The 27,105-nt window shown below is 39.8% G+C and overlaps 1 protein-coding gene across 48 annotated transcripts in view; it reads right to left on the bottom strand.

Annotated features, from left to right (window-relative positions):
* Positions 1-27,105, bottom strand: part of CAST (calpastatin) — a 117,637-nt gene that overhangs the window by 52,193 nt on the left and 38,339 nt on the right. For 28 of the 48 annotated variants that reach the window (XM_063612354.1, XM_063612339.1, XM_063612353.1 and 25 more), the window contains 2 exons: positions 6,151-6,210; positions 1,289-1,330 (listed from right to left, as the gene is read on the bottom strand). In XM_063612354.1, the coding sequence (XP_063468424.1) occupies positions 1,289-1,330; positions 6,151-6,210 (102 nt within the window). Of the gene's footprint in view, positions 1-1,288; positions 1,331-1,962; positions 2,029-6,150; positions 6,211-25,927; positions 26,095-27,105 lie in introns of those variants that run through there. The other 20 variants (XR_010114290.1, XM_063612332.1, XM_063612341.1 and 17 more) reach the window with 5 other exon arrangements.

The raw sequence follows: 27,105 nt of genomic DNA, 5'->3' as shown, positions 1-27,105 counted from the left end.
AGGCTGAGGCGGGCGTATCACGAGGTCAGGAGATCAAGACCATCCTGGCTAACACGGTGAAACCCCGTCTCTACTAAAAATACAAAAAAATGAGCCGGGTTTGGTGGCAGGCACCTGTAGTCCCAGCTACCTGGGAGGCTGAGGCAAGAGAATGGCGTGAACCCAGGAGGCGGAGCTTGCAGTGAGCCGAGATGGCACCACTGCACTACAGCCTGGGCGACAGAGCGAGACTCCGTCTCAAAAAAAAAAAAAAAAAACTCCTTTCATAGGATTTAGAAGTTTTTTTTTCTTTGTTAGTAGAGAAGATCTTATCACCAGAAACCCAATTTTCTTGAGATTCAGTAGATAAAAGTATTTAAAGTGGAATAGAAGACAACTTCCACTTAGCTGCTGAATTCTTCACTCGGAGTACCCTATGTTCTACCACCCCCAGGGGCCACCAGGAGGCCTTCCACAAAATCAGACAAGCCTCACCTTTCACCCTCACCTGTGCTTGAAGTACCTGGGCTCAAATATCTGTGCTTTTCCACAGGAAACCTTGTGGTCTTGTTTTAGTACTTGCTTTAAGTGCTTGACAAAATAAAATGCAGCACCTTATTGAAGAGAAACATTTGTGCTGCCGTACACACCCTGGGGTTCACCTCCACGCAGAGGCAGAATGGCATTCATTCTGGACAATCATGGGTCAGGAAAGTAACAGAAGCTAGCCTCCTGTGTAACTGTTAACTAGCTCCACCAACTGAGATAAGACTGTCACGATAAACCCAGCCAGCCTCTTAGGAAAGATTATTATCCCTAAGCCATCTAGGTGCTGAGTTCAGCAGACGACTTATTCCTGATGTCTCACTGGAATTGGAATTGGATATTCACTACTACTCTTTGCCTTTTTTCTTTTGTTCCTCTTGCTTTTTTCTTTTTTAAAACAACCACTATACATATAACAAAAAACTAGATTTGAACAAAACGCTTCTGAAATAGAGTTTTCATCTATAAAATATTATATATCCTTTTTAGCACTATACGGACTTAATGTTATGAATATTTTATATATTCTACATGTACACAGTCATTCAAAAAGGTCTAAAAATTAATTAAATTATATATGGACTTAATGTTATGAATATTTTATATATTCTACATGTACATAGTCATTCAAAAAGGTCCAAAAATTAATTAAATTAGGCAGCAACCCCCTTTACCATTCACAGCTGTGCCAAGGTAGGAAGTTGGTTATTCATAATTATTAAAAAGAATCCAAATAACTCACTAGCAGACTTAAACTGTTTACCTTGGTTGACTGTGACTTCTTCTCAGGTTCTGTTTTTACAGCCTAAATTAAAAGAAAAAAAAGGAAGAAAAAAAGGAAGAAAGAAAAGAAAGATAGACATAGTTTACAGAGACTATCATAGATTTTCTTCAACTGAGGAAACTCAAAAGAGATGATTTTTAATGTAATTATAAACATTATCAGTTAAGTTTGTTACACTTTGCTTGAAATTGCAACTCTTTAGATAAACAATTAGGTATACTAGTTAATATTCTGCTCTTACTATTCAGGGAGCAATTTATATCTCCTTGCTAGGTATATCAAAATATGTAAAGATTTATTACTATTTACACTGTAACACATACATGTGCAACAGAAAATTAAAACCTTCATCACAAAGCCAAGGGCACTGTGTTTCCATGCCACTAACAAGGTGTTTTTATCAGTGAAATATTCATCACGGGTTTTGGCTAACAGTGTAAAACAATGGGATGGTGACAGAATTGAGGGCACAGAAAGCAGTGAAAATTACTTTTAGTGCCAGAATGTGGCTGATGAGCAGCTAAGCCTACAGAAAGTCCATGATGGGATCTCAGTGTTAACAGAAGACTGTGAATTGCAGTTATTAGCACATGCTGAGCGGGTGATGTAACCGTTAGTAAACAGAGACGCCCTAGTACAATGAACAACATCACCTGTTTTTTGTGTTTTTTCTTGTTAGGAAGATGTGGTCCTTCCATCTGTTGGCTGACTGGAATGGCCTAATATAAGAGCACAGCCCCAGGTATAATTTTATTTTATCTGTCAGTCAAATAAGTAACATGTACAAAAAGGGTTAAAATGATTATATCAAGATTCATTCTATTCATCTATTGCATCTACTCGATGCATGTATGTATAACTCCAAGAAGCTGTAGGCACTTATGTTCTAAGGTCCTAAGAAAATATATCAGTTTGTGTTTACATTTTTTCAGTGAAGGTTTTTTTAAGCGAAGGTTTCCATTAATAAAATTAATTTCTCATTCCTTTCCTTTCCTGTGTAAAGACTAAATGAATACCATTTTTTCCTATGTATCCGATGTTTAGTTATGATCAAATAGTCACAGACGTAACTGAAAGTTTTATGAAATTCTGTCAACATAATCCCCCCAAAATTATAAATATTTAGTGCATGGATTTTTATTGGGCACATCACAGTCCTGTATGTAGAGATCTAATTTAAAGTTCTAGAAATGCTTCTAAAGAACTGGTTGTAATTTAGCATCTTTAGTATGGTATTTTACAGTTTTATCCAACTAAACATTACTTGTGTAAAAAAAAAGTAAGTACATGCATGCATTCTCAATATAGGCAAGATATAAAATCATGAATAAAGCTTGATTACATATTTCATGAACTTTTCAGTCAGAGATTACAAACTAGGGTCCAGTGCTTCCTGCTGTTTCTTTCCTTTTTATCTGCTTGGTAGTATCAGCACAAACTAGTGGTTTTTATTTATTTTTTTTAATTTGAAGAGGCTAAAGTCAAATATCCTCTTAATTTATCATGTCTTCTACTTCAGTAATGAAGACACATACTTTCTTCAAATAATGGCCCCTTACTATGCTAACACACTATTTTGGGAAGGAAACAAAGCTTATGATTGAAATGTTTTACAAGAAATTTTCAATTTTGGATCCTTTCACACTACATTCTCATTAATGAGTTTCTATTTATGGAACTATCCTTTCGGTTTATGCAAATATAATTTATTAAATGATTAACAAGGAAAATAAGCCAGCTGGTAGTATAGTGCTTTGAATCTATTAATAGCTTGCAATTTGGCAATCAAGATGTTGCCTGGGAGAACTCTACACTACAATTAAGAATGTCTGCTCACAGACACAAGCAGCTTAAAATGCAATGCATATTTAAATCAGTAATTGCTGAATTTATTTTTGTAGTGATTGTGCTGAATATAATAATGATGACCATAATAACTAATGTGTATCCATCACCTCTCATGTGTCAACTCACTTTATCTTCATAATAATCCTATGAGACAAGTATTATTATACCCATTTCACAGATGAGAAATTGAGTTTAGAGCAGTTAAATAACTCCCTAAAGACATCCATGGTGGAACTGAGGTTGTGTGTTCTAGTCATCGCACTGCACTCTCTCCCTAGTATTGGCCAACAGACAATCCCATCTGGACACTTGCTTAGGACAGGAATTGTCCAATATACATTATGTTTCCTTACACAGTCTTGTGAGGCAGGTACTATTATCACCTTCCTCCAAACTGTACAGATAAGGAAACCAAAGCAAAAAGAGACTGTCTAATATCACAGCTGATGTGGAACCAGGTTCCAGGGAGAGACTTGAGGCCAAAAGTGGTCCCTAGTCAGCCACTGGGGACACTTCATTACATGCATTTTATTTTTGTCTCTCCCTCTCTTATCTCTCCTACTTTCCTCCAGTTTCACAGGACTGCCAAGAATTCTCATGATTAATGCTTAGAGAAGGGTGAAGAGTTTGCTGACATTTGTTCTAGGTAACAGGCCATGCTTGAAATAAACATTGGTCCTTGAGCTAAGGCACAGGGGATTAGAATCAGGCAACAGGACGAAAAAGAACCAAAAGAATAAATCCTATTTCTGGCTCTCCTTCCTATCTCTTTTATTTGGTTTTCATGATCTCTAAATTCAATGAGATTATTTATTTATTTATTTATTTATTTATTTATTTATTTATTTATTTTTGAGACAGGGTCTTGCTCTGTCACCTGGGCTGGAGTGCAGTGGTGCAATCACAGCTTGCTGCAGCCTTGATCTCCTGGGCTCAAGCCATCCTCCTGCCTCAGCCTCCCCAGTAGCTGAGACTACAGGAGTAAACCACCACACCTGGCTAATTTTTTGTAGACACGGGATCTTGCTATATTGCCCAGGCTGGTCCCAAACTCCTGGGCTCAAGCGATCCTCCCACCTTGACCTCTCAAAATGCTGAGATTATAGCTGTGAGCCACTGTGCCTGGTCTTAATGAGAACTTTTATTTTGTAGATGCTTCTGGAATATTTTTTAAAATTAGGATTTTTAATTTTAGGCTGGACACAGTGGCTCATGCCTGTAATCCCAACACTTTGAGAGGCTGAGATGGGAGGACTGCTTGAGCCCAGGAGTTTGAGACCAGCCTGAGTAACACAGCAAGACCCCTGTCTCTACAGAAAAAACAAAAATATTAACCAGGCATGGTGGTGTGCCCTTATAGTTCCAGCTACTCAGGAGACTGAGGTGGGAGGATCACTTGCATCCAGGAGGTCAAGGTTGCAGCAAGCTGTGATCATGCCACTACACCCAGCACTACACCCAGCCTGGAAGACAGAGCAAGACCCTGCCTCAAGGAAAAAAAAAAGATTTTTCATTTTTTAAGGTTAAGATTGACATAATTAAATAGAGACAGCTAACATTAATTATAGATTATGTAATGTATATTTTGAAAGCAATTTAGAAATCAATGTAAATTTAAATACTAAATTTAAAAACTGATAATTTTAGATTAAAATTTTAAATGAATGCTAAATCACATTTACAAGAACTTAGATGTGGATAGTGTATTTCTAGATATTTGTAATGTTCTTTGAAGATGATTCAAGATGAGGCCATATAATCCTTTGAAAGTACTAAGTTACAGGGCCGCATCACCTGGGATAGGAAACTACAGGGATAGCACAGTAATATGAAAGACAGAAAACAAAAGTAGGTTGGTAATTTTAAACAAGGACAATTTAATAATAATGGAGTTGGGGTAGCTCTTAAAGGTATTAAAGAATATTGGCACACAAACATTAGTTGAGAGAATTTTGAAAATGCTACCTCTTTAATTCCCTCCCCTGAAATATTCCCAAGAGACAAAGCTTGAGCTAGAGTAACTTAGGGAGAGGGTTTAAAAGGCAGCTGCAGCCAGCTCTTTAGAACAAAGTGGACAATCCTACTAGAGGAAATTCTTTTATTTTTAATTCTGAAATTCAAAAAAAAAATTTTAAGAATAAATCCCAAATAGAGCTCAAGAAACGTTTGTCAATAAAATGGTACCCCACAAGACTCAAATTTCAGAAAATAAAAAAAAAAAACTTGAGAAAGCATCCGAAATAACCAGTATGTTTTTATGTTCATTTAGTATAATCTTTCATTTTTATATTTATTTTTAAATGGCCAGAATAGTAAGACCATTTTAGCAAGAATTAATAATTTATATTCTCATTTCAATGTAGAGAAATGTACTTAGAGGAATATCTTCAATTAAAAAACTCAATCAAATCTAGGATCAAAAACAAAAACAAACAAAACTGGCCACGGGCATGGTGGCTCATTCCTGTAATCCCAGCACTTTGGGAGGCCCAGGTTGAAGGATCACTTCAGCCCAGGAATTTGAGACCAACTTGGGCAACACAGTGAAACCCTGTCTCTACAAAAAAACAAACAAACAAAAAAACAATTAGTTGGGCACGGTGGTATGCCTCTGTAGCTCCAGCTACTCAAGAGGCCGAGATGGGAGGGTCGCTTGAGTCCAGGAGGTTGAGGCTGCAGTGAGTGTAATCACACCACTATATTCCAGCCTGGGTGACACAGCAAGACCCTGTCTCAAAACAAAACAAAACAAAACAACTCTAGGTGACTCTACTTTTCTAGATAACCTAAAACCATCTAGATGATGTGTAAGGTAAATATTGGAAGGAAAACTGGGCTTTCAAAGACCCCCATAAATTAGGAAGAAAATGTTTACTTCCATAATTAAAACTTCCTAGCATATATAACTCATCGTCAACAATTGGTCTACATTTGTTTTGCTTTGCAGCACAATCAACTTAAATCAGCACTCACTCAGTTAGCATTCTTCATACCTTGGTTTCTGTGGGATTCATACTGGAAGACTTGCTGGTCGCACCAGAGGAAGCTGACACCTAGAAAGGAAATAAAGAAATAGAAAGTTCGATTCTATTTAACCTACAATCTACATGGTCCTTCAGCTCCTCTTAACCATACTGCCCTTGGCCCTTTACCTTGGTTTTACCCAGTTGAGAACACAAAAAACTAGTAGGAGGTGGTGTCCAGTAGTGAAAACCTTTGTAACCAGATCAAATAGGTTCAAAATTTGGGTCTGCTATTTACTAAACAATCTCGGGTAAGATACTTAAATTTTATAATCTCTAGTTTCCCAACCTCAATTTTTCTTTAGTAGTTAACAACTACCTTGTAAGTTTATTATTAGAATTACTCCCTGGCACATAATGAATGCTCAGTAAATATTATTATAATTACGGTTTTTGTTATTTTCAGAAAAAACATGGATTTTGCAACTCAACAAAATTTTGTTCAAGCCCCAGCTCTGTCAATTACAAGCTCTGTGACTCTGAGCTTTAGTTTTCCAGGTCCATTTACATATAAAGTCCAATAACATCTATTCGCAGGATTGTATTTGAGATAGTGTGGCAAAATGTCTGGCAAATTGTAGATGCTCATTAAATTGCCAGTGTGTTATTCCTAATACATAAGATAGAAGGACAAAACTCCTGGAAATAGACTTGGGTGGATGCGAACTGTCCGTTCAGTGTCATGTAAGAAAGAGAAGGTGGAGACAAGGTTGGAGAGGGAATTCTGCTGTGTTATCTGTCTCATCTAGGCTCTTCCTTAGAAGGCAAGAGGTGATAAATAGTAACTATTCAAGAAACACCCTTCCTCGAGATGCTTGTAGTGGTGAAATCAGCCCCTGTGATCCAGTCATCTAAGTACTGGGATGTGTGTGTGGATACTTGTATGGTTTGGAGTACTATTCTAGTACTTAACTTGTATTACACTGGTTAATATTAAACAGATAATTATCATCTTTGCAAACTCCTATCCAGACTCATTTAAACCTCCTTAACATTTAAGTCCGTTAGGTTTTAGAACCCAGGGATTCCATCTGGCATGAGCTGCCTTCTTAAGCAACTGTCAGTAAACAGCTGCTACTCTGCCAACAACACCCAGGGAAGCCTAGAAGATGGACCTCACTCTGTCTCTAATGCCTGGCCCAAAGCCACCTCAGAGACTGAGTCACAGGGCAGCAAGAGCCCATTCCTGCTTCTCTCTTAACCTTCCCCCACCCCCAATACACTACCACTCAAGGTGATTCTATGAAACCCACTATAGTCCATGGTCCACAAACAAAATCACCTTCCCCACAAACCTCACTTAATGTAGAACACGTTGATGCTTGCAGTTAAACTATCACAATTTACAGACAGAAATCCAAAGCTTTAGTATACTTATTTTTCAAAAATAATCATATAAACATAACTATTCCTGAGAACCCTTAGGCACCAACTGGACACTCCCTTCCACCAAAATACACACACACGCACACATACAACAAGCCCCAGTCACTGTAGCAGGGCATGGAAGGGCCTCTCTCACATTCTTTTTGGTACTGAAAACTGGAAGATGTACCAAGATAGATTTTCCCTCTATCAAATTAATGGATAAATATATGAATATCCATGTATTTCCTTGAAAATATTTTTAAAACATATGGTGCTTAACGTCCCTGTATTTATGTAATTCTATCCTTCCATAACTGGAATTGATTGTACAAATTACAAATTTCCATTCAAACTCAAGAAATTCCACTTAGCTGCATTCCATTCCTTTAATGATTCCCCTCAACCATGCAACACCAACACAGAAACCAAACACTCTACGTGAAAGTGCTTCTGAAGCTGAAAATCTTTAGGTAGACATAAACTTATTTTCCACACATCCAAATGTATTAAATCATCCATAAAATCACATTGCCTTGAATTGTCCAGCCTGCCTTGTTACTTTCTTAAACAACACCTTGAAGTGATCCTCAAATTCCAGAAAGGAGAAAACTTTCAGAGGGCCCCCATGAACAGTAAAATCTCTATACAGAATAGCTGAAAATCAGCAATGGCACAGGGTATAGTGGAAATTTAGCTGAGGGCCTTGGCCCCGGTTGGCAGCACAGATTCCTGCATGAAAGTTTTCTTCCCTCACTAAGGCACTAACCATTTTAAAACTGAAATATGAAAGCTGCTTCATGGGAGCTGGAAGTAGGGAATACGCCCACCCCATTATTAATCCATTCGATTCTGGCTACAGCTTGTTCAATTTTTATTCTCTCTGTAAAGACAAGCAACTTTCAATATTTGTAATCTCTGGTGAAGGACTGAATACACTTTCACTGTATATTCTTTTGCATTGTTTGAATTTCATATCATTGATGTGGATAACATTTATAATAAAAAATTGTGAATGGTTAATCCATAGATCTTCAAAGAGAAAGCACCTTAGTGATAAGGTTTAATACAAGCTTTAATATACAGGCTTTAAACAGATGAGAAAAATGGAATCTCATGTCCAAGATTTTACCAGAGTTCACTGGCTCCCCCAAGTGTTTATCCAGAACATACTCTGTGCCAGGTACTGTGTCAGGTGCTGGGGACACAGAGGTAAAACCATTAGGCATGTCCCTGCCCTTATGAAAGCAATAGTCTAGTCAAAGATGGCATTAGTAGAAATAATCACTCCAACAATTATTTGCTACAAAGGAAACTCACAGGGTTCCATGAGAATGTAGATGAGGGAACCATAGCAGTTCAGGGGATAGTTGAGACAGGCAGTTCTGATAACGTGACCTGTCATGGGGTGACTGGAGGATAAGGAGGGATCGCTCAGGCTGGAAAGGAGCACTCTCTGCACGAGGACCCTCTGAGCTGTGTACGCCAGGCCTGGGAGCTTGGCCATCTGACTTCAAACCCAGGGTCCCTCTACTGCAGTGCCTGCCACTTGGCTGGTCCTGCTAACATCAACGGGCTGCCAATTTTAAAGCACAACCATCAGTGCTCATATACACCAAAATACCTCTAAAGAATTAATACTGTAAATCAGAGTATAAAGTGCTGCTATCAAAATACTACCCCTCCCAAGTGACCCATGTACCTATCTTAATATCCCAAATATTAGTAATCATTTATAAACTTGAATTAAGGCACCAGAGTAACAAGAAGCAAAGTTCCTTAATAGAAATCACTCTCCACTCACCCACCTATTCAACAATTATTATTTAAAAAGCAATGTACAGATGGGTGCAATGGCTCACACCTGTAATCCCAGCAGTTTGGGAGGCCGAGATGGGAGGACTGCTTGAGTCCAGAAGTTGGAGACCAGCCTGGGCAATATAGTGAGACCTTGTCTCTACAAAAAATTTAAAAATTAGCTAAGTGTGGTGGCAGGCGCCTGTAGTCCCAGCTACTTGGGAGGCTGAGGTGGGAGGCTCACTTAACTGTCTTGTGAGACTGGATGGGAGTAGGGAGGGTTCTGAGCTCCCCAGCAGGTCCTGGCAAGTGGGCCAGGATGGGAGGGTAAGGGCTTCTATAGAAGCAGGGGCAGAGGAGGGGGGCTCCTAGAATGTGGGCTCATCCATTGCGCCACTACATGTAGCTGATGGAACAATCATTCCCTCAGCTCCTTACTTGTCTACCACACATTAGAGTCCCTTCACGTCCTCCTGGCCTCTTGCCAGGCACCTCCCACTGGATTACAGGAATCCTCTCTGCTTCTCCTCCAGCCATTCAGCCTCCCCATGATCTCTCCCCTTGACCCCAGCTGGCTTGGCTCAGAACTTGCAGAGTGGGGCGTCGGATGCGTCAGAATTCTTTCTCCTCATGCCAGACCTTCCTTCCCTTCTCCACCCCATCACTGGCAGCACTCCCATATCCTCCCACCTGCAACACTACTTGCCCTTCACACACCTGAATCTGTCTTTGTTTGTTGAGGGTTACTGAGAACATTGGGCTGCGTGCATGTTCCCTCCTCCTCCATTTGACAATCCATCGGCAGTTTCACTTTGAGTCATTGACTGACTGTTCTCTCCTTGTTGGCTGCTGCGGCCTTACGAGCCCTAGGTTCCCTCCCTATACCTCTAACTTGTTTTCTTCTGGAAGCCTCTTCCACTTGCTCCATTCTCCTCTGTATTCTTTTTTTTTTTTTTAAGCTTTTAGGTTCAGGGGCACATGTGTAAGTTTAACAGGTAAACTGCGTGTCATGGGGGTTTGGTGGACAGATTATTTCATCGCCCAGGTGATAAGCACAGTACCTGATAGGTAGTTTTTCAATCCTTACCCTCCTCCCTCCCTCCAGTGTTCTTTAATATTCAGTGTCTGCCTTTTCTCTGATACTATTGCTCCCTCTGAATGTTGATTTCTCCCCATGACTTTAAGTATCTCTTATTTTGGGAGCAATTCTTCAAATCTTATCAGCAACTCTGCTACATGACCAGACTGCATTATTTTACCTTAAAGATGGGAAGCCAAGAAAGATAGATATAGGCTCAAATCCCTGCTCCAATGCTTATTAGCCCAAATTAACCTCTTGGAGCCTCCGTATTTCCTCATCTGTAAAATGGGGGTAATACCATGAAGCTGCTCTCAGGAAATCACCTGGCCTTGACTCACCTGTTGATTCAGTGCTAGTTCCAGTCCTTATCACCATTACATCCTTCTCATTTCTACTGCTACCCTACTCCAGGTCTAATCACCTATCACCCATACCTGGATAGAAACCCCCCTCTAACAATTTCCATCTAATAGTTGCCATCCTTATCCTTATTTGTCTCTCAATCCTTTGTCTATGGCTGACTAATCTTTCTAAAATAAATGTCTACCACATTTCCACACTGATGAAATATCAGTAAGTCCTAGACAAAGTTTAATGCCTTCTGCCTGATTTTTAGATTCTCCATTATTTGACCTCTCTCATCGTGGCCCCATATTAAGTCTCCCCTCTAGCCATGAAGGTGTACTTACCATCTCACGAGTACCACATCAGGCAGCACAACACAGGTTAAAAGGGTTCGAGTGGATTCTGGTCTCAAGACCATGGTGGAATCCAGCTGCCATTTAATGCACATGCAACCTTAAGCAAGTTTCTTAACCTCTCTGCCTCAGTTTCCTCATATGTAAAATTGAAATAGTAACAATTTTTCTCTGGTTGAATTGTTTTGATAACCGTTTTAAGGATAAGTTAATGCATGTGAACCAATAACTGCTTGGCAAGTGATAAGTGCTGGGCAAATGGCAGTTATTGTTACCACCATCACCATCACACTCCCTTCCACTTCTGAGCCTTGCAACTTGCCATTCCCCCTGCCCAGAAGCCTCTTCCCTGCCCAAGTCCCATCTTCCCTGCCCTTGAAGATTTAGCTCAAGATACACCATTTGCATCTGCTTTAGCTCTTCTTATCTTCTCAACTCTTGTGTTGATATTTCTCACTTTAACACTGAACCATGCATTCTGTGTTGGTGGGTTACTGAGTTCCTTTCTAAGTGTACATTATGTCTTATCGATGAAGCTATAAATTTATCAAGAGGCAGAGGTCATTTCTACTCCCCACAGTGCCTATACAGTAGCAGAGAGGGGCTCAAAAATCACGGTTGATTCACATTTTTGTTTCCATTTTCTAGCTGTCAAAGTCTCATTTAAACACAGAATAAGATACAGTTTTAATACCTTAAGTTTTTTTTAAGCTGGAATCAAGAACACACTTAATAAATCAGAAGACTTAAGTTTCCATTTGGATGGCCGCTAAGTGGCCGGGACTCCATGGGAGGTCAATTAAGCCTGCTGAGCATCTAGTTTCTTATCATGGGAATACCATGCACCCTACAGGGTTACTGTGAGAGTCAAATTAGATACCAAATGTTAGAGCAATTTAGGCAAACCACAAAACAAATACAAAACATTTTCTAAATTAAAAAATCTGACAAATCAATAATTTTTAACTTTTACAAATAGCTCTGCTAGATGTACAAGAGAAAAACAAATAATTTGTCCTGAGCCATAATCAGATTCTTATTTAATGACACATCTCAAATACTGAAATAAAGGCGATTGCATCCTTTCATGGATGAAAAAAAATCCTTTCCTCACAACATTTATAAAACAGCCAAATGTGAACTCCATGAAGGCAGGGGCCGGGCCTGTTTGAGTTGCCACCCACCCCCATCCCCATCCCCGGAGCCTTAACCTAGTAGTTGCTTAACAAGTATCTGAGATAAATGCATGAATTTGTACATGAATAAACACAAGAGTATTATTTGATGGCACAAAACCAACATTGTCTGAGTTTTATTATTTGATCATCAGAAATTCTGTTGACAGCACAGGTCAGAAAACTGATTAGAATAACACAATTTAAACTTTAGGTCATTTACATTATTATTGTCATCAACCAGGAGTTGTACAACTTAAAAATAAAACACATATATGCAAAACCCTGAGCTGCTTCCTGTAAGACACCTGCAACAAAACAAGGCTGCTCATGAGGGGCTTTTCTAAGGAAGACATGCACATTCTTTAAACACCTTTTATAGGTCTATTGAATACAGGCTTCCATTTTTCTTTCTGTAATGATGGATTATTCACTTCAGAAAATGAATATTCAGATGTCTGTTGTTTGCCAAGCTGTCACACCATGACATACATTCTTACAATCCCTTTAATTATTAAGTATAATAATGGTTCTTTTAAAGAGACCTGCAATAGAGTCATCTAACAAGGTATAGTGTTTATGATAACAGAAAGTGTGATTCTGATGAAAGATAAACAATTGATCATCTATGAATGAAGTTCAGCCATCTCTTTTGGGCAGAATATGGTGTTGTGCTAGCAGATCTAGTTACAGTGCCAGCTTACATCTCAGAACATAGTATTTGACAAGTTTGATTGTGATAAGATCTTAGGTACAATACAATGCTACAGGCGGTCAGAAGAGGGAGACTATTTCTGAGGTGCTGCTTTGGAAGACGGTTAGGAAAGGCTTCACAGACAAGGCAGGGACGATTTATTGGATGCTTATTGTAGTGTCATCTACAGGGAGGTGGGGACTTATAAAATCTTCCAAATACCAGGAACTGTGACAGGTGCTCTATGTATCTGATTTCAATATATCTTCATAAATCTTGATAGGTAAACATTATCTGCATTTTATCAATGAGAAAACTGATGCTTAGAGAAGTTAACTTATCTAAGGTTACACAGTTAAGAAGGGGCAGAGCCTGAATTTGAACACAGATATGACAATAATGTCCATGAACTTTCTGCTGTAACAAGTTGACTGCCCTCATTTCAAATATTAAAACAAAATATCTTGATTTTACAAAATGTGTAGATAGAGGCTGGATCAGGCAGGCATTCTAGGTGAGCAAAACAGCTTGCACAAGACTTAGGTGTAGGAAAGTACCAGAGATATTCAGTCCAGAATGCAACAGGTTAGATGAAGTTGAATGCAAAAATTTAAAGAATTTGGACTAGTAGGGAGAAACTGAAGATAACTACAGCTTGGCAGAGTAGGCTGTACATTCACAAAATATATTACAAGGAAACAGTTTAGTTAAAAATAAAGAGCTCTACTTGTTCTGAGGAGTGCAGAGCACATGAGCTTTGGCCTTCGATGCAACATGTGGGTAGACCTCAAAATAAACATACAAACGTTGCCTAGCAACCGTGACAATAGTCACAGCTGATCTGTGATCTAAATCCAAGCTAGAAGGATATCTGGCCATATTCTCTGAGTGTCTAATTATGAGCTCTGATACTGGACCACCCCAAGAACTTAGGAAAAAAATCCACATTTAAAGCATGAAGTTGAGCTTCCAGTTCTACAAGGCAACTGCTTCATTTTCATTGCTTTCCAAACTCTAGTTTTCCAGCGCTTTTTTATGGGATAATAATTTTGTAAGTAAGGAGAAGAGCAAGCCACACAGCCTAGGTCAGTCATCAAAGAATAGAAAAGCACATTTCTTTCCTGAAGTTGTATTCCTGTCTCTAGAGATTCCAGTTGCTTCTCTTGATGCATGAAATAATTCCAACTATGTCTAATCTCTGGCTGCCTAAGATAAAGCAAAACAAGGAAGTCAGGTCCAGAAAATACAGCCTACTTTCTGCTTCTTGTCCCTCCCCTAGAGAAGGTTTGACAGGTGAGGATTTACATAAGCCTGTGAATCAAACAATTTCTGTTAACAGGCACTACAGGAGCCATGAGGAAGACTGTACTTAACTAGCCATGTGACTTGGAGCTCTTAACCTTTCTTGAGCTCCTTTTCTTTATTTGTAAAAACTGTTGGCCTTGAGAATCCTGTAGTTCTGCAATTCTAATATTATATGCTATACTTTAGTGAAGGGCATTAAATAATGTGCTTAAGGACAGATGTTCAATTGGGAAACACAGAGGTTAAGAGCATGAGCTCTGGAGTCCCATAGACCTGAGGCCTAATTCTGGTTGCACAACTACAGGCAGGCTGCTTAATCCTCCCAAATGTGAGGTTTTGAAATTCATTTAATGGATATAAAAAAATGATACCTACTTCATAAGATAGCAGTGAGGATTAAATGAGGGTATGTGTATAAAGTGCATGATTTGGTGCCTGGCACATGGTACATCAACAGACAGCAGTGATTTTTACCATTTTATGAATGCCAACAGCCTCGAAAGTTTCTTTGCTTGGCCTCAGAATGACAGAGTAATTCTGTGCTGACCACTGTGTTTTTTGTTTTTGTTTTTTTGGATAGAGTATTGCTCTGTCACCTAGCTGGAGTGCAGTAGCATGATCTTGGCTCACTGCAACCTCCGCCACCTGGGTTCAAGCAATTCTCCTGTCTCAGCCTCCCGAGTAGCTGGGACTACAGGTGTGCACCACCACACCCAGCTAATTTTTGTATTTTTAGTAGAGATGGGGTTTCACATATTGGTCAGGCTGGTCTCAAACTCCTGACCTCAGGTGATCCGCCCACCTCAGCCTCCCCGAAGTGCTGGGATTACAGGTGTGAGCCACCATGCCCAGCCTGAGCGCTAATTTGAGAAGTTACACATTTCATATTAATCTTGCTTATCTTCCTCAAAGAAAAGAACCTGCAACTTTATTTCACATTGTGGTATTTTCTTTGGATTCAAATGCATGGTTGCTTTAGGTCCATGTTCCAGTCAAATTAAGAGGAATCTTGGTAGCAAGTGCACATACTTGTAACAACCCTGACAAGACTATGAGCTTATCTAAAGCATATATAGTTATTGATGATATGATTATGGTATAAGAATGAGAAATTCTGGCCAGGCACGGTGGCTTACACCTGTAATCCCAGCACTTTGGGAGGACGAGGTGGGTGGATCACCAGGTCAGGAGATCGTGACCATCCTGGCTAACACAGTGAAACTCCGTCTCTACTAAAAATACAGAAAGTTTGCTGGGCATGGTGGCACGTGCCTGTAGTCCCAGCTACTCAGGAGGCTGAGACAGGAGAATCACTTGAATCCAGGAGGCGGAGGTTGCAATGAGCCAAGATCGTGCCACTGCACTCCAGCTGGGTGACAGAGCAAGCCTCCATCTCAAAAAAAAAAAAAAAAAAGAATGAGAAATTCTGAGCTCTGCTGAACAATCATCCCAGAAGCCTTTCTATTTCCATAGTGCATTCATTCCTTAGGTGTAAACCGAACAGAGAGCAAGAAAAACATGAGAACTTTTATGTGCGCTAGTGCTGCAAAACCAACTGCAAGCCTCAATCTCCACAGAAATGAGAGACTCAAAATGTCTCTAACACAAGGTAGGGAGGAACATATGAGGATATCTTAAGAGAGAGCCAAACATGTGAGGACTGAGAGATGGGCCTGGCAGCCCACCTTTCACTGAAGAATATTCTTAATTAAAAAGCCAGTGTCATGAGAACTGTAACAAGGTTCTCTTATCCAAGCTGATTGTCAAATAACCAACATGAAAATGGGGAGTGAAATAAAACATTATTCTGGAAACCACCTAAGAAGAGCAAAATTCATAAATGTATACTGACAGCAAGTTTAATTTTGCAAATATTAAAGAGGCAGTGTTGTATCAATCTTTGCAAATATTAAAGAGACAGTCGCTGGGCACAGTGGCTCATGCCTATAATCCCAGCACTTTGGGAGGCTCAGGTGGGAGGACTGCTTGAGCCCAGGAGTTAGAGACCAGCCTGGGCAGCACAGTGAGACCCCATCTCTACAAAAGAATCAAATTAGCCAAGTATGGTAGTACACACCTATGGTCCCAGGCCCTCAGGAGGCTGAGATGGGAAGACCACTTGAGCCTAGACATCAAGGCTGCAGTGACCTGTGACTGCACCACTGCACTCCAGCCCAAGTGACAGAGCAAGACCCCAAGACCCTGTTGCAAAAAAAAAAAAAAAAAAAAAAAAAAAAGAAAAGAAAAGAAAAAAAGTTGTGTCATGGTTAGAAGAATGGCTTTGGAGCCGGCCACTTGAGTTTGAATCTCAGCTCTGCTAAACTGTGTGACCTTGAGCAAATTTCTAAGCTGCTCCGTGCCTGTTTCAGATAATGATACATTCCACTGCATTACATTCCACCTTCCCATCAGATAAAAATTCAGTGGAATAGATAGAACACAGTTTAAAGTAGGATTCATTTGAATTTGAAACTACTGTAAATATATGAGCACTGCTGCTTATATTTCAATCTAAGCAAAAGTTTCCTATAGGATAAGGGTGTCCTATTTCCTATAGGATAAGGGTGTTTTCAGTTATGTGCTATTTAATTTTACTATTAACAATTTTCGCCATATTCCAAAATGACTAATTTATTCCTTCTCTACTGCCCATGTCAAATGTCCAAAGAAACTGTCAACTAAACTATTATCTCCTAATCCCAATCAGTGTACAATACTCTCTTTCAGACAAGTGGGAAACCTCACCCATCAGAATTTCAGCAGTACTAGGATACTGCATATAACAACAGAGCACAATATTGATTTCCAGTGTTTAAGTTTAGAAACAAATTCCCCTCTCAGTTTTTTAAACTACTTAGATATAAACTACTGAATGGAGGATTTCGTAAGACTAGTCTGCTGAAAAGAATTTTAGAATCAAATAGAATCTTGCTATTTGTAGTGACCCAGGGTAAGTTATTTGAACTCTCTTGGCCCTCAGTCTCCTCATTTATAAAACTGTCAGTACCTCCTTACCTAGTTGTAAAATATGCAACTCTTACGAGGAATAAATGAAATCTTATGTAAATCACTTAGCACAGTAGTTGTCCAATAAATTAATAAATGTTAAATTTATTTGTTTCTATTTATTTTCAAAATTTACATCCTGTAGAGTTTCTCTAAACTATATACATACTGCTAGACTGACTCCTGCCCCCAGAGCATTCCAGAATTTTTTTCAGATTATCAGCAATAACTAGAATGTTCTTGGTTAACTTTTTCTTTGTTTTATATTGGTTGTCTTCCCAAGTTGAATGGTACCCAAATTTTCAGTTCATTGACCTATATATAGTAGGATATGGAGAAGTTACACATACATTAAGAAAATATGGTTTACTACTACTTCACCTGGAAATCAAGTGGTATTTCACAAAGATTTTAATTGCAAATATGGAGATCAGTGTTGATCACATTTAATCTTTGGAAACCTATGAACAGGTATAAAAATATGATTTTCAGAAGGGCTGGAGAAGAAAACAATTCTAATTTTCTGGGCTAAGAATCCAGGCCTGCCACAATAACACTGTGAAAATAATTCAGCACACAATACTGCAATAATTAAAAGATTATTGAAACCAACAGAAGGCTCAAACTCAATAGCCAAGAGAGATTAACCCTCCATTTTTAAACCCTGAATATTCAGCAGAGGACAGACTTTTTTTTTTTTTTTAAGTGATGTGGACCCGTTAGGGCTAAAATTCCAAGTAAATATAATTAACTGATTAAAAACTCAAGGTTAGAGTAAGATATCATGTGGAAGATATTTAGTTTTATAATATTGCTGGGGGAAAACATGATCTCTAATTCTAATCACTGAAACTATATGTAGAATAGGCAGGAATTCATAACCTATTTAAATATTTTAGGATAAAAATGTTCATAATTATTCCTGGCAATGAATGTAATGTCAAGCCACTGGGCAATGTAACTGGCCAAGCATTAATACCGTAGCTCAGTGGTTCTTGACATAATGGGTAGAAATGGTCCTGGAAGAGAATTATTTATAGGCAGTAGTTAGAATAGTGGGAGAGGAAGGGGGACAACAGACACTTAGAAACTTACAAAGGAAAAAGGGCAAGAAGAAGAGGGAAGGAGGTCTGTGGCCTAAAAAACTGTAAGCCTCTCAGGTAATTTTAAAATTCCCAGATATGGAGAATCACTTTTAGGTAATTTAAAACAAGATGGCTTTGTAGTGGCTCAGTGAAAGGACGACGATTTTCTACCGTCTATTGCTGTACATTAGTGCTTTATTCCTGGTGACGATCTCTGTCTCTTCACACTTACATTTGGTTAAAAGAAAGGATCACATAAGATATTAGGATAAATTTGCAAAATGACTCTTCAAAATTACCTTCCAGCCAGCTTAAAATAAGATTTTTGATGCTAATATTGCTAGCCTAGGTTACTGAAGAACCTAAATGTTCCCTGAAAAGACTGGGACAAAGGCATACATGCTTGCCCTGAAGTAGCTCAATAATACTTGTCCTCTTTAGTCTTATGTCCCTAAACCCCAGGAACGCTTGATACTCGTGACTTTCTCTTTCTCTGTAGCCCGCGTCCTTTCTTGCACCACAAGGAAATAGTAGTATGTTGTAGACATCATCGATCCCAATATTGCTATCATTTTATAGGTAGATATTCTGGAACTAATATTAGGGGAACCCCTAATGCTGCACACATTATACACCCAATATACAGCTCAGCTGCCAGTATATTTTTTAAAACAGGATGCAATTTTCAAATGGTCAAGTAATTAAATTTTCAGAAAATGATACATGTCTACTTCTGTAGATCAGGAGTCTAAAAAGCAAATGAAAACATGTGCAGAGTGATGTGAATATCATCAGATTATTATGAAGATCAGGCCAGTATGAATATCATAAGGTCAGTATGACGATAAGTATGTGACAAACTAGTACATGTATTCCCCAACTTAAAGGCTTTCAAACATTTCAAACACATTGTTCAGATCTAGCGAAATTAGTCTGTGTTCTAATAAAAGAACACCCTTTTGTTCCAGACATGAGAATACTGAATAAAATTTAACATAAAAAATAAAATACATAGGTAAGCTTTAAAGAAGAGAAATTCCCAAGTAACCTAAGAGGGAGGGAATTCTAAGTCCTCTGGTGAGCAAGGCTGAGACAGAATGACTCACGGGGATATCAGAAACAGATACAACAGCTGGGAACTGGGAACTGAATTCTCTAAATGAGAAAGGAATCCTGGCTACAGGCCCTATGCTGAGTTACTAGCTTAAAGCCAGAAGCTACTCAGAACTGATCACCCACAAACATAAGCCTTGACAACTGCCCACCTGTCCAGAACAATGGCAAGGATGCTTTCTTTCTGGCTGGAGCCATGAGTGTAAAAATGCACACGCATGAGAAAAATAAATTCCAAACTTGTGCCATTGGGCACTCAAGGACCAAATTTATTTCTGTAGAGTGGAAGCACCAAGCCAAGATATTAACGCTGTTGAAATCTGAATGACCGCAGGCAGTGACATACTAAAAACCACTTGGTAGAGGCAGATCTACAACATAGGGGAAAAAGAACTCTCATGGAGAACAATCTTCATTGAAGGTGAATTTCAAGCCACATTTTCCCAACCTAATCAGGAAGTAAAACAGCATGTGGGAGAGTCAGTGTTACAAGTATGGGAGAAATTTTACTTCAAGAATTAAAGACAGGCTGGGCGCAGCAGCTCACACCTGTAATCCCAGAACTTGTCTATCCTCTTTTGCACCTTGGGTTGAGTAGTGAAGAAAGAAATAGAGGTGAAGAAGGAGGCCGAGGCAAGTGAATCAGTTGAGCCCAGGAATTCAAGACCAGCCTGGGAAACATGATGAAACCCTGTCTCTACCAAAAATACAAAAATGAGCCAGGCATGGTGGCTCTCACCTATGGTCCTAGCTACTTGGGAGGCTGAGGTAGGAGGATCACCTGATCCCAGGAGGTCAAGGCTGCAGTGAGCTGTGATCGTGCCACTACACTCCAGCCTGAGTGACAGAACAAGACCCTGTCTCAAAGAAAAAAATAACTAAAACAATAGAAAACTCTGAAGGAGACTTTTAATAAATTTTAAACATCAAAGACACAAAAGAAAAAATAAAAACCCCAAATCAAAAACAGGTGAAAATATAAACTACATGTACCTGCATAGAGACTTAAGCAACTGGAAGATAGATCTGAGGCCACTACTCGGAATACAGCACAGAAAAATAAAGAGATGGAACATATGAAAGAGAAGAATCCCGAAATATAAAAATGCTGGTTACCAGTTTCAGTTCCCTGATGCAGACTTGACTCTTTAAACCTGACATCTTTTAAAATAAATGCTATAAAATGACGCATGTCTAAAAGCATATGAGGCACTGTTTTAAACACATTGTTAGCATGAGAATATTTATATTCAGGGACTCTGATGATCATTAGCCATAGTAATGGAGTCATATAAAAGGGTTTCATTTTCCCTATTGGATATAAACACAATTTCCTACATTCACAATAAGGAAAAAGCACATGTAACTGAAAAATGTATAAGTGATTCTATTCCCTGCTACCTTCCCTGGCCACTCTGTTAGTATAGTTAATAAGGAAACAGTAGGTGCAGGAGGCTGAGCTCCTGATTTCTTGGTGGGAACAGCACTCACAGCTCACATCTTCCCCAACAACTCTATCCTAGGCAACTCTGGAGGCCCTGAGGTGTGGTCTAGGTCTTTGACTCTTAAGTCACTTGTATGGGACACCTCAGTCCATTATAGAGTTCAGGGAGTATGCTTGCATACTAAGCGCTTTAATCTGTTGTGGCAACTTTGAGTGAAATGTGAGTGGTCCATGACCTTGCTCAGGCTCCAAACATGGGCCATGAACATCAGTTGGTTTAGTTCATGAGAGACCTTCCCTGTGAAGGTTGATTGGATCATGAGGTCAAGAGATCGAGACCATCCTGACCAACATGGCGAAACCCTGTCTCTACTAAAAATACAAAATTTAGCCAGAAGTGGTGGCACGTGCCTGTAGTCCCAGCTACTCAGGAAGCTAAAGCAGGAGAATTGCTTGAACCCAGGAGGCAGAGGCTGCAGTGAGCCAAGATTGTGCCATTGCACTCCAGCCCGGGCGACAGAGCGAGACTCTGTCTCAGAAAAAAAAAAAAGTAACCAAAGTTAACACATTCAATAAAAGCAGACCCAAAGTCCTTTTTTCTAACATATAAAATATCTTCCCCAAATAAAGTTAAATGTTAGTTTTTTAAAAAACAGAGTGTTGTAAAGGGGTCTTCGAAAACAGATGGCAACAAAACAGACCAAGCAACAACTTTGAAACCAAGGTGTGCTAACCATTCCTGTGAGAGGAACCAGGGAAAATGACAAAAGGTGAGTAAACTGGGTGTGAAGTTTTCCTCCTCTAGTTAAGGAGATGTATTTACCAGGTGGCAGCTGCCAAATACGAAATTAGAAACTAGATTGAGAAAAATGAGTCATTCGAAAGAATTCAGGGGCAGGTTATTCTGATTGTTGATGAACTTGTCTTTGCACTTTTGCACCTCGGGTTGAGTGGTGAAGAAACAGAAATATGAGCAGCAGAAACGTAACCCTCAGAGCTTGCCTGGAGGACCGACAACACACACCCAATCAGTTGTGGTGGCTCCAGTTAAACTGCGTAGAGCCCCAGGACAAAATGATAATCTTAGGTGTTACTGACACCTGATGGAAATTCAGTCTGTCTACAAGGGAAGAGTAGCAAGAACATCTCATCAGAATGTCCTAGAATTAACTAGAACTCTCAGTTCCACAAAACAGCACATGCAACAGAAACTGGAGTGTCTCAGGGGAAAGTATGGGAAGAAGAGCTTAAGAAAATAATGCATGAGGCAAGCCAATGACTGGCAGGCTGGATGTATTTCACACTTACAAGCAGTCCTGCCTTTAACTGATTGTGCTCCACCAGAATAACATCTCAGTCATTAGGATCTGCAGCTGTTGGCATTTTCTGCTTTAGCCTTGCCTCCTGGTTGCAGATTTCCTTTAAGGAAATCATATTTCTACTGTATATTCCCAGAAAAACAGGCTCCCAAGCTTAACCTCAACCCTCTTCCTTTAACCTTTCATTCCGCTTTTACAGCATCGTGATAGCAGTGCCATTTAACACTTTTCACATTGCTCTTTATATTTCTTATGTGGGCCATACCTCTGTATGCCTAGCGTCACGTCTGGCCGATTGCAGAAACTCCAGGGAAAAAAAAAAAAAAAGAAAAAAGGGTTCCTTGCTCATATTTTTTGTTTGATTATCCACTCTATAATCTTTAACCAAAGCATAAATAGATATTAAGCTTCAAAAACTCTACTTGTAAATCCTAGAGAATAGAAATGAATATTTTATCATTTCTACCTAACCAGGAATAATCTGTATTAATGTAACAGCATCTTAGGGCTCTATTCATATTTAGATAAAACAAATCTTTTTTCCAATCTAATAAATATTGAGCAATTACTATGTGGAAGACATGAAGTAGACGCTATAGGGGATTCTGTCTTTAAGGGGCTCATGGTATAGTAAAAGTTTGCATCCTGAGAGAGGAAATCACTGTAGCAAAATGAGAATTTAGTGTGTGATAACTTTTCATGCACTGAAGCTCATTCTTTGAAAAGTGTTCATGGCAAGCTGTTAAATATGTCCTGAAAAACAATATAGTGTGGTAGTTTTTATTTTCTTAATCTGTAAAACGAGCATAACAGGAGTTTCTACCTCATAGCTACATTATCATCACAGCACATAAGGGCTCCGTATGTGCTTAGAATATAGTGTTTTCAGTAAACGTAGCTGTTACTATTAATGTGTTATAGCCACATTAGAACTATTAATATAAATATCAATATTAGAACTATTAATACTCTGTTCCAATACACATTATGCTAATCTATTCTTTTACTAGAACCTGTTACAGTCACCTTCTAATAATCTACTATTATTGCTTAGGGTAGATAATAGAGTACTATAGCACATGGGTACAACAGTGTCACCCTGCTAATGGTATGATTACACATAGTTTCTGCCCAAATCACAATGTTCAAATAAACAGATTCGTCCAGAAGCCATCAAGTCTTAGGAGATGTAAAGTTGCTTTGAAAATTGGAAATCATGTGACTGAGTATTTTTATGGCTTTCCATCAAAATGGTATGGCTCAATTCTTTGTTTTTCCTTCTTTATATATATATATTTTTGACACAGGGTCTCATCACTGTGTCAGGCTGGAGTGCAGCAGCACAATCACAGCTCACTACAATTTCAACCTCCCAGGCTCAACTGATCCTCCCACCTTAGCCTCCCAAGTAGCTGGGGCCACATAGGTGCACGCCACAATGCCCTAATTTTTAAATTTTCTGTAGAGACAGGGTCTTGCTATGTTGCTCAGGCTGGTCTCAAACTCCTGGCCTCAAGTGATCCTCCCTCCTTGGCCTTCCAAAGTGCTGGGATTACAGGCATGAGCCACTATCCCTAGCCCTTTTTAATATCTTTTATTTAATTAAAAAAATTGGATGTAGTACCCAACCAAAGTTCATTTAAATGCATGAAAGTGCTTTCGGTCACGCTCTGACATTCAGTGGAAGCAAAGAGCTCTATCTAATTCAGAATTGTCACCCAAAATGCCAAGAGTATGCCTTTTGAGAAACATTAAGATGACATTTTTAAGTCAAGAGCATCCATAGAGAAAAAATTAAATGCAATGTTTGTGAAGACCTCCTGTAATTTTCTAGTATGCAGATTGCTAATTCTATACATAAAAAAACTATGCAATATGTTCTTATGAGGTTAGACACACCAATGCTAAAACAGATATCCCAGATTCATATGATCTCCAAATTGAGGGAATTACAAGGTATAATGAAAGAGGAGATACAAAGATATCTATGAACATAGAAGAACATGGGTTATGGAGTTTTTATTTGAATAGGACTAATTAAGACTGTTCATATTTTGAGAAAAAGTAAATGTTTCCACTTAAGAAGTAGTGATCACTTAAAGTTAACTGTGATTATAAACAATGAATAGAAACATAAATACTTAGCTGATTTTAAGAAGTTACTCAAATGAAAAGAAAATGCTTTCTTTTTGGTTTCATTCTTTCAAACTGTTATTTTACATACTATATTTTAAGTTTTCATTGCAGGAGAGATGTTATACTTAGTCAATTCTACCAGAGAATAATCAAGGAACCCAAACTCCCCACTAATTCTATATAATCAACTACTCTCAGGCATTGGGACTCTTCTTTCAAAGCATCTGAACTGAACCACAGCCAATATTTATACTTGGATGTGTTGCTTCATAAACACTGTTTCACATTCTACAAAGCATGCTGATTCGTAACAGACACCAGGAGTCCCTGCTGCACAAACACGGGATCCCTAGTCAGCCTTATTGCCATAGGTGGCTTATTCCTTCTCCATCAGTCTACAGGTGTGGCCTTTCCTTGTTCAGCAAGATTTTGCTAAAGTTCACTACTTCGTTTTAATCCTATACTGCCTCCTAGAACCCAAGCAGCACACCCTCCCCACCATATTCCCAACAACTCAATATTCCTTTTAGATACTGAAAAATCAGTGCTCAAAAGTCGAATTCATTCATCAGAAAGAAGCAATCTATATTAATATAAGCTCTAGTGCTGATTAGGAAATAGACTTTCTCCTTTTGAACAGTAGATGCCACTCCTTGCTGAGCTTCCCTGCAATGCAGAGGTTTTTCCTCTGAAAAACACGTGAAACAGCAGGAACTTTCCAGAGCTGCTGATTAAGCATTTCTGTCATTCTGATACATAGGTGGTTTCCTAGAAAACTAGAGAGGCCTCAAAGTCCTGATCCTTAGGGAAGCTGCCTAAACTCTCTGCCTCATTTTCTGAAGCTGTACAATGGGAATAAAGAACTTGCCCCCTGCCTGTGTATAAGTGGAGAATGCCGGGTCCCTAACCATACAGAAGATATAGTTAAATCTCTGTGAAAACACTTTTTATTCTTAAAAGATAGACACAAAGTAACCCTCAGTGATATTCTACAACCGTCTCAGGTTGTGCAAAGGAAATGGAACCGAAGCAGGTTACAACACTTGCCACGCCACACCCAGCATGTATCAGGTATGCGGAAAGGTCAGAGTGAGCTCACGCTCTAAAACGGAGGTCATCACAGGGTGGCGGCAGGGCTGAGGAGGAGGAGGGCTATCTCCAACCCTAGAGACAAAGGTGCCAAACCAAACTGACATAGCTGCGGCTTTCCTTCTTTCGGGCCACTTGTACCGAGCCACACAAATCCCTAGTTTTGTAACCCTACGCGTCCGGTCACCAGATACATTTCCCGGCGGAAGGGGCAGTAACAGTGTTACTGACAGGGAGGAGGAGTCGCCAAGAAACACAGTTAAACTCAGAACGCACAGTATCGCCTGGGTCGCGACAGTAGGAAGAGGGCACGTCCAGAGCCTGGGGAGTCCGCTGCACGGACCAGGCCCCGGACACGCAGGGCCGGGAGCGGGGGGCACAGGCCGCTAGACCAGGGAGCACGCGCGGCCTGGAGCAAAGCGGCGGAAGACAGTACTCACTCTGCGTGGACACCGGACCCCGCAGCCCTCGGCTTGGTTTTCAGGAGGTCTGCATTCCTAGCTGGGCTCGGCTCCTGCGGTTTCCGCTTGGAGCTCCAGCCCAGCTCTCTTGAGTGCGACGGGGCGGGGCGGTCCCGGGAAGGCGACGCAGGATGCTCCCCGCCCCCCTGCCCGGCGGCCCCGCCCCGGGAGCCCGGGATGCGTGGGGAGGGAGGTCCCGCTCCGTGGACTCGTCATGCGCCTGGCATCTGGAGACTGGCTCACTCAATAACGCAGCCTGTGATGCGGACCACGTGTTGTGTGGGCTGCGCACCGCCGGCTGTATGACAGGTTACCGCTCCTTCGGCTGTCACCCTGTGACTACCAGAATAAGGCAACGACGGTGGGTGCACTTCGCAAATACGCTCCCCCGAAGACCTCTTTTGAAATTACAAAGTGGATTAGTAATGACTACAACCAGGAATTTGCAAATGCAGTTAAAACTGTGTAATGGATTTCTTTAAAGAGTAGTTTAACAGTAAGAATTCTACCGGATTACTTTATATTATAGTATATTACAAACTTCAAAATTAGTAAGAATAGATTTGAGGCCATTGAATACAATATAAATTTATGAGTCTGTACTGCTGTAAATAAATGAATGGAGGGGTTAAGCCACTCTTTCATATAGAAGGCCAACTAATAAATATTGAATGACCGATGGAGTTAGAGAAAATAATTATAAAAATTTTAAAAATAAATGAAAAGCCGTACACCAACCACATTAAAGGCTCTGAACCCTAAACTTGGGGTGTGAGTGAAGGAGGTGGTGGTAGTCACTGTTTGAGGAACACAGACCTCAGGACAGGCTGGACAGTGCTGTTCCGAGTCATGACAAATGATGGCCAGTGGCATGAAAAAGGTGAACTCATCCACACAGCTTTGTACTCCACCAGGCAGCCAAGGCAGGTAGGGCCCTCTGACGTCCCCCTTCAAGGTACTCCTCACAGCTACCTTATTTTTTTTCTTTTATTTCTGTCAAAAATCTAGTGAAATAAGAGCCCTTCCAACTTTAAGATTCTAACATTTCCAGAGCAAAAGACCCTGTCCTTATAATTTTTTTTTTTTTGAGACGGGAGTCTCGCTCTGTGGCCCACGCTGGAGTACAGTCACGTGATCTCAGCTCACTGCAACCTCCA

This window comes from Symphalangus syndactylus, chromosome 11 (genome assembly GCF_028878055.3).
Source record: "Symphalangus syndactylus isolate Jambi chromosome 11, NHGRI_mSymSyn1-v2.1_pri, whole genome shotgun sequence".
Classification (NCBI taxonomy): domain Eukaryota; kingdom Metazoa; phylum Chordata; class Mammalia; order Primates; family Hylobatidae; genus Symphalangus; species Symphalangus syndactylus.
The sequence above is the reverse complement of the archived record's forward strand: the minus strand, read 5'-3'. Positions and strand labels throughout refer to the sequence as shown.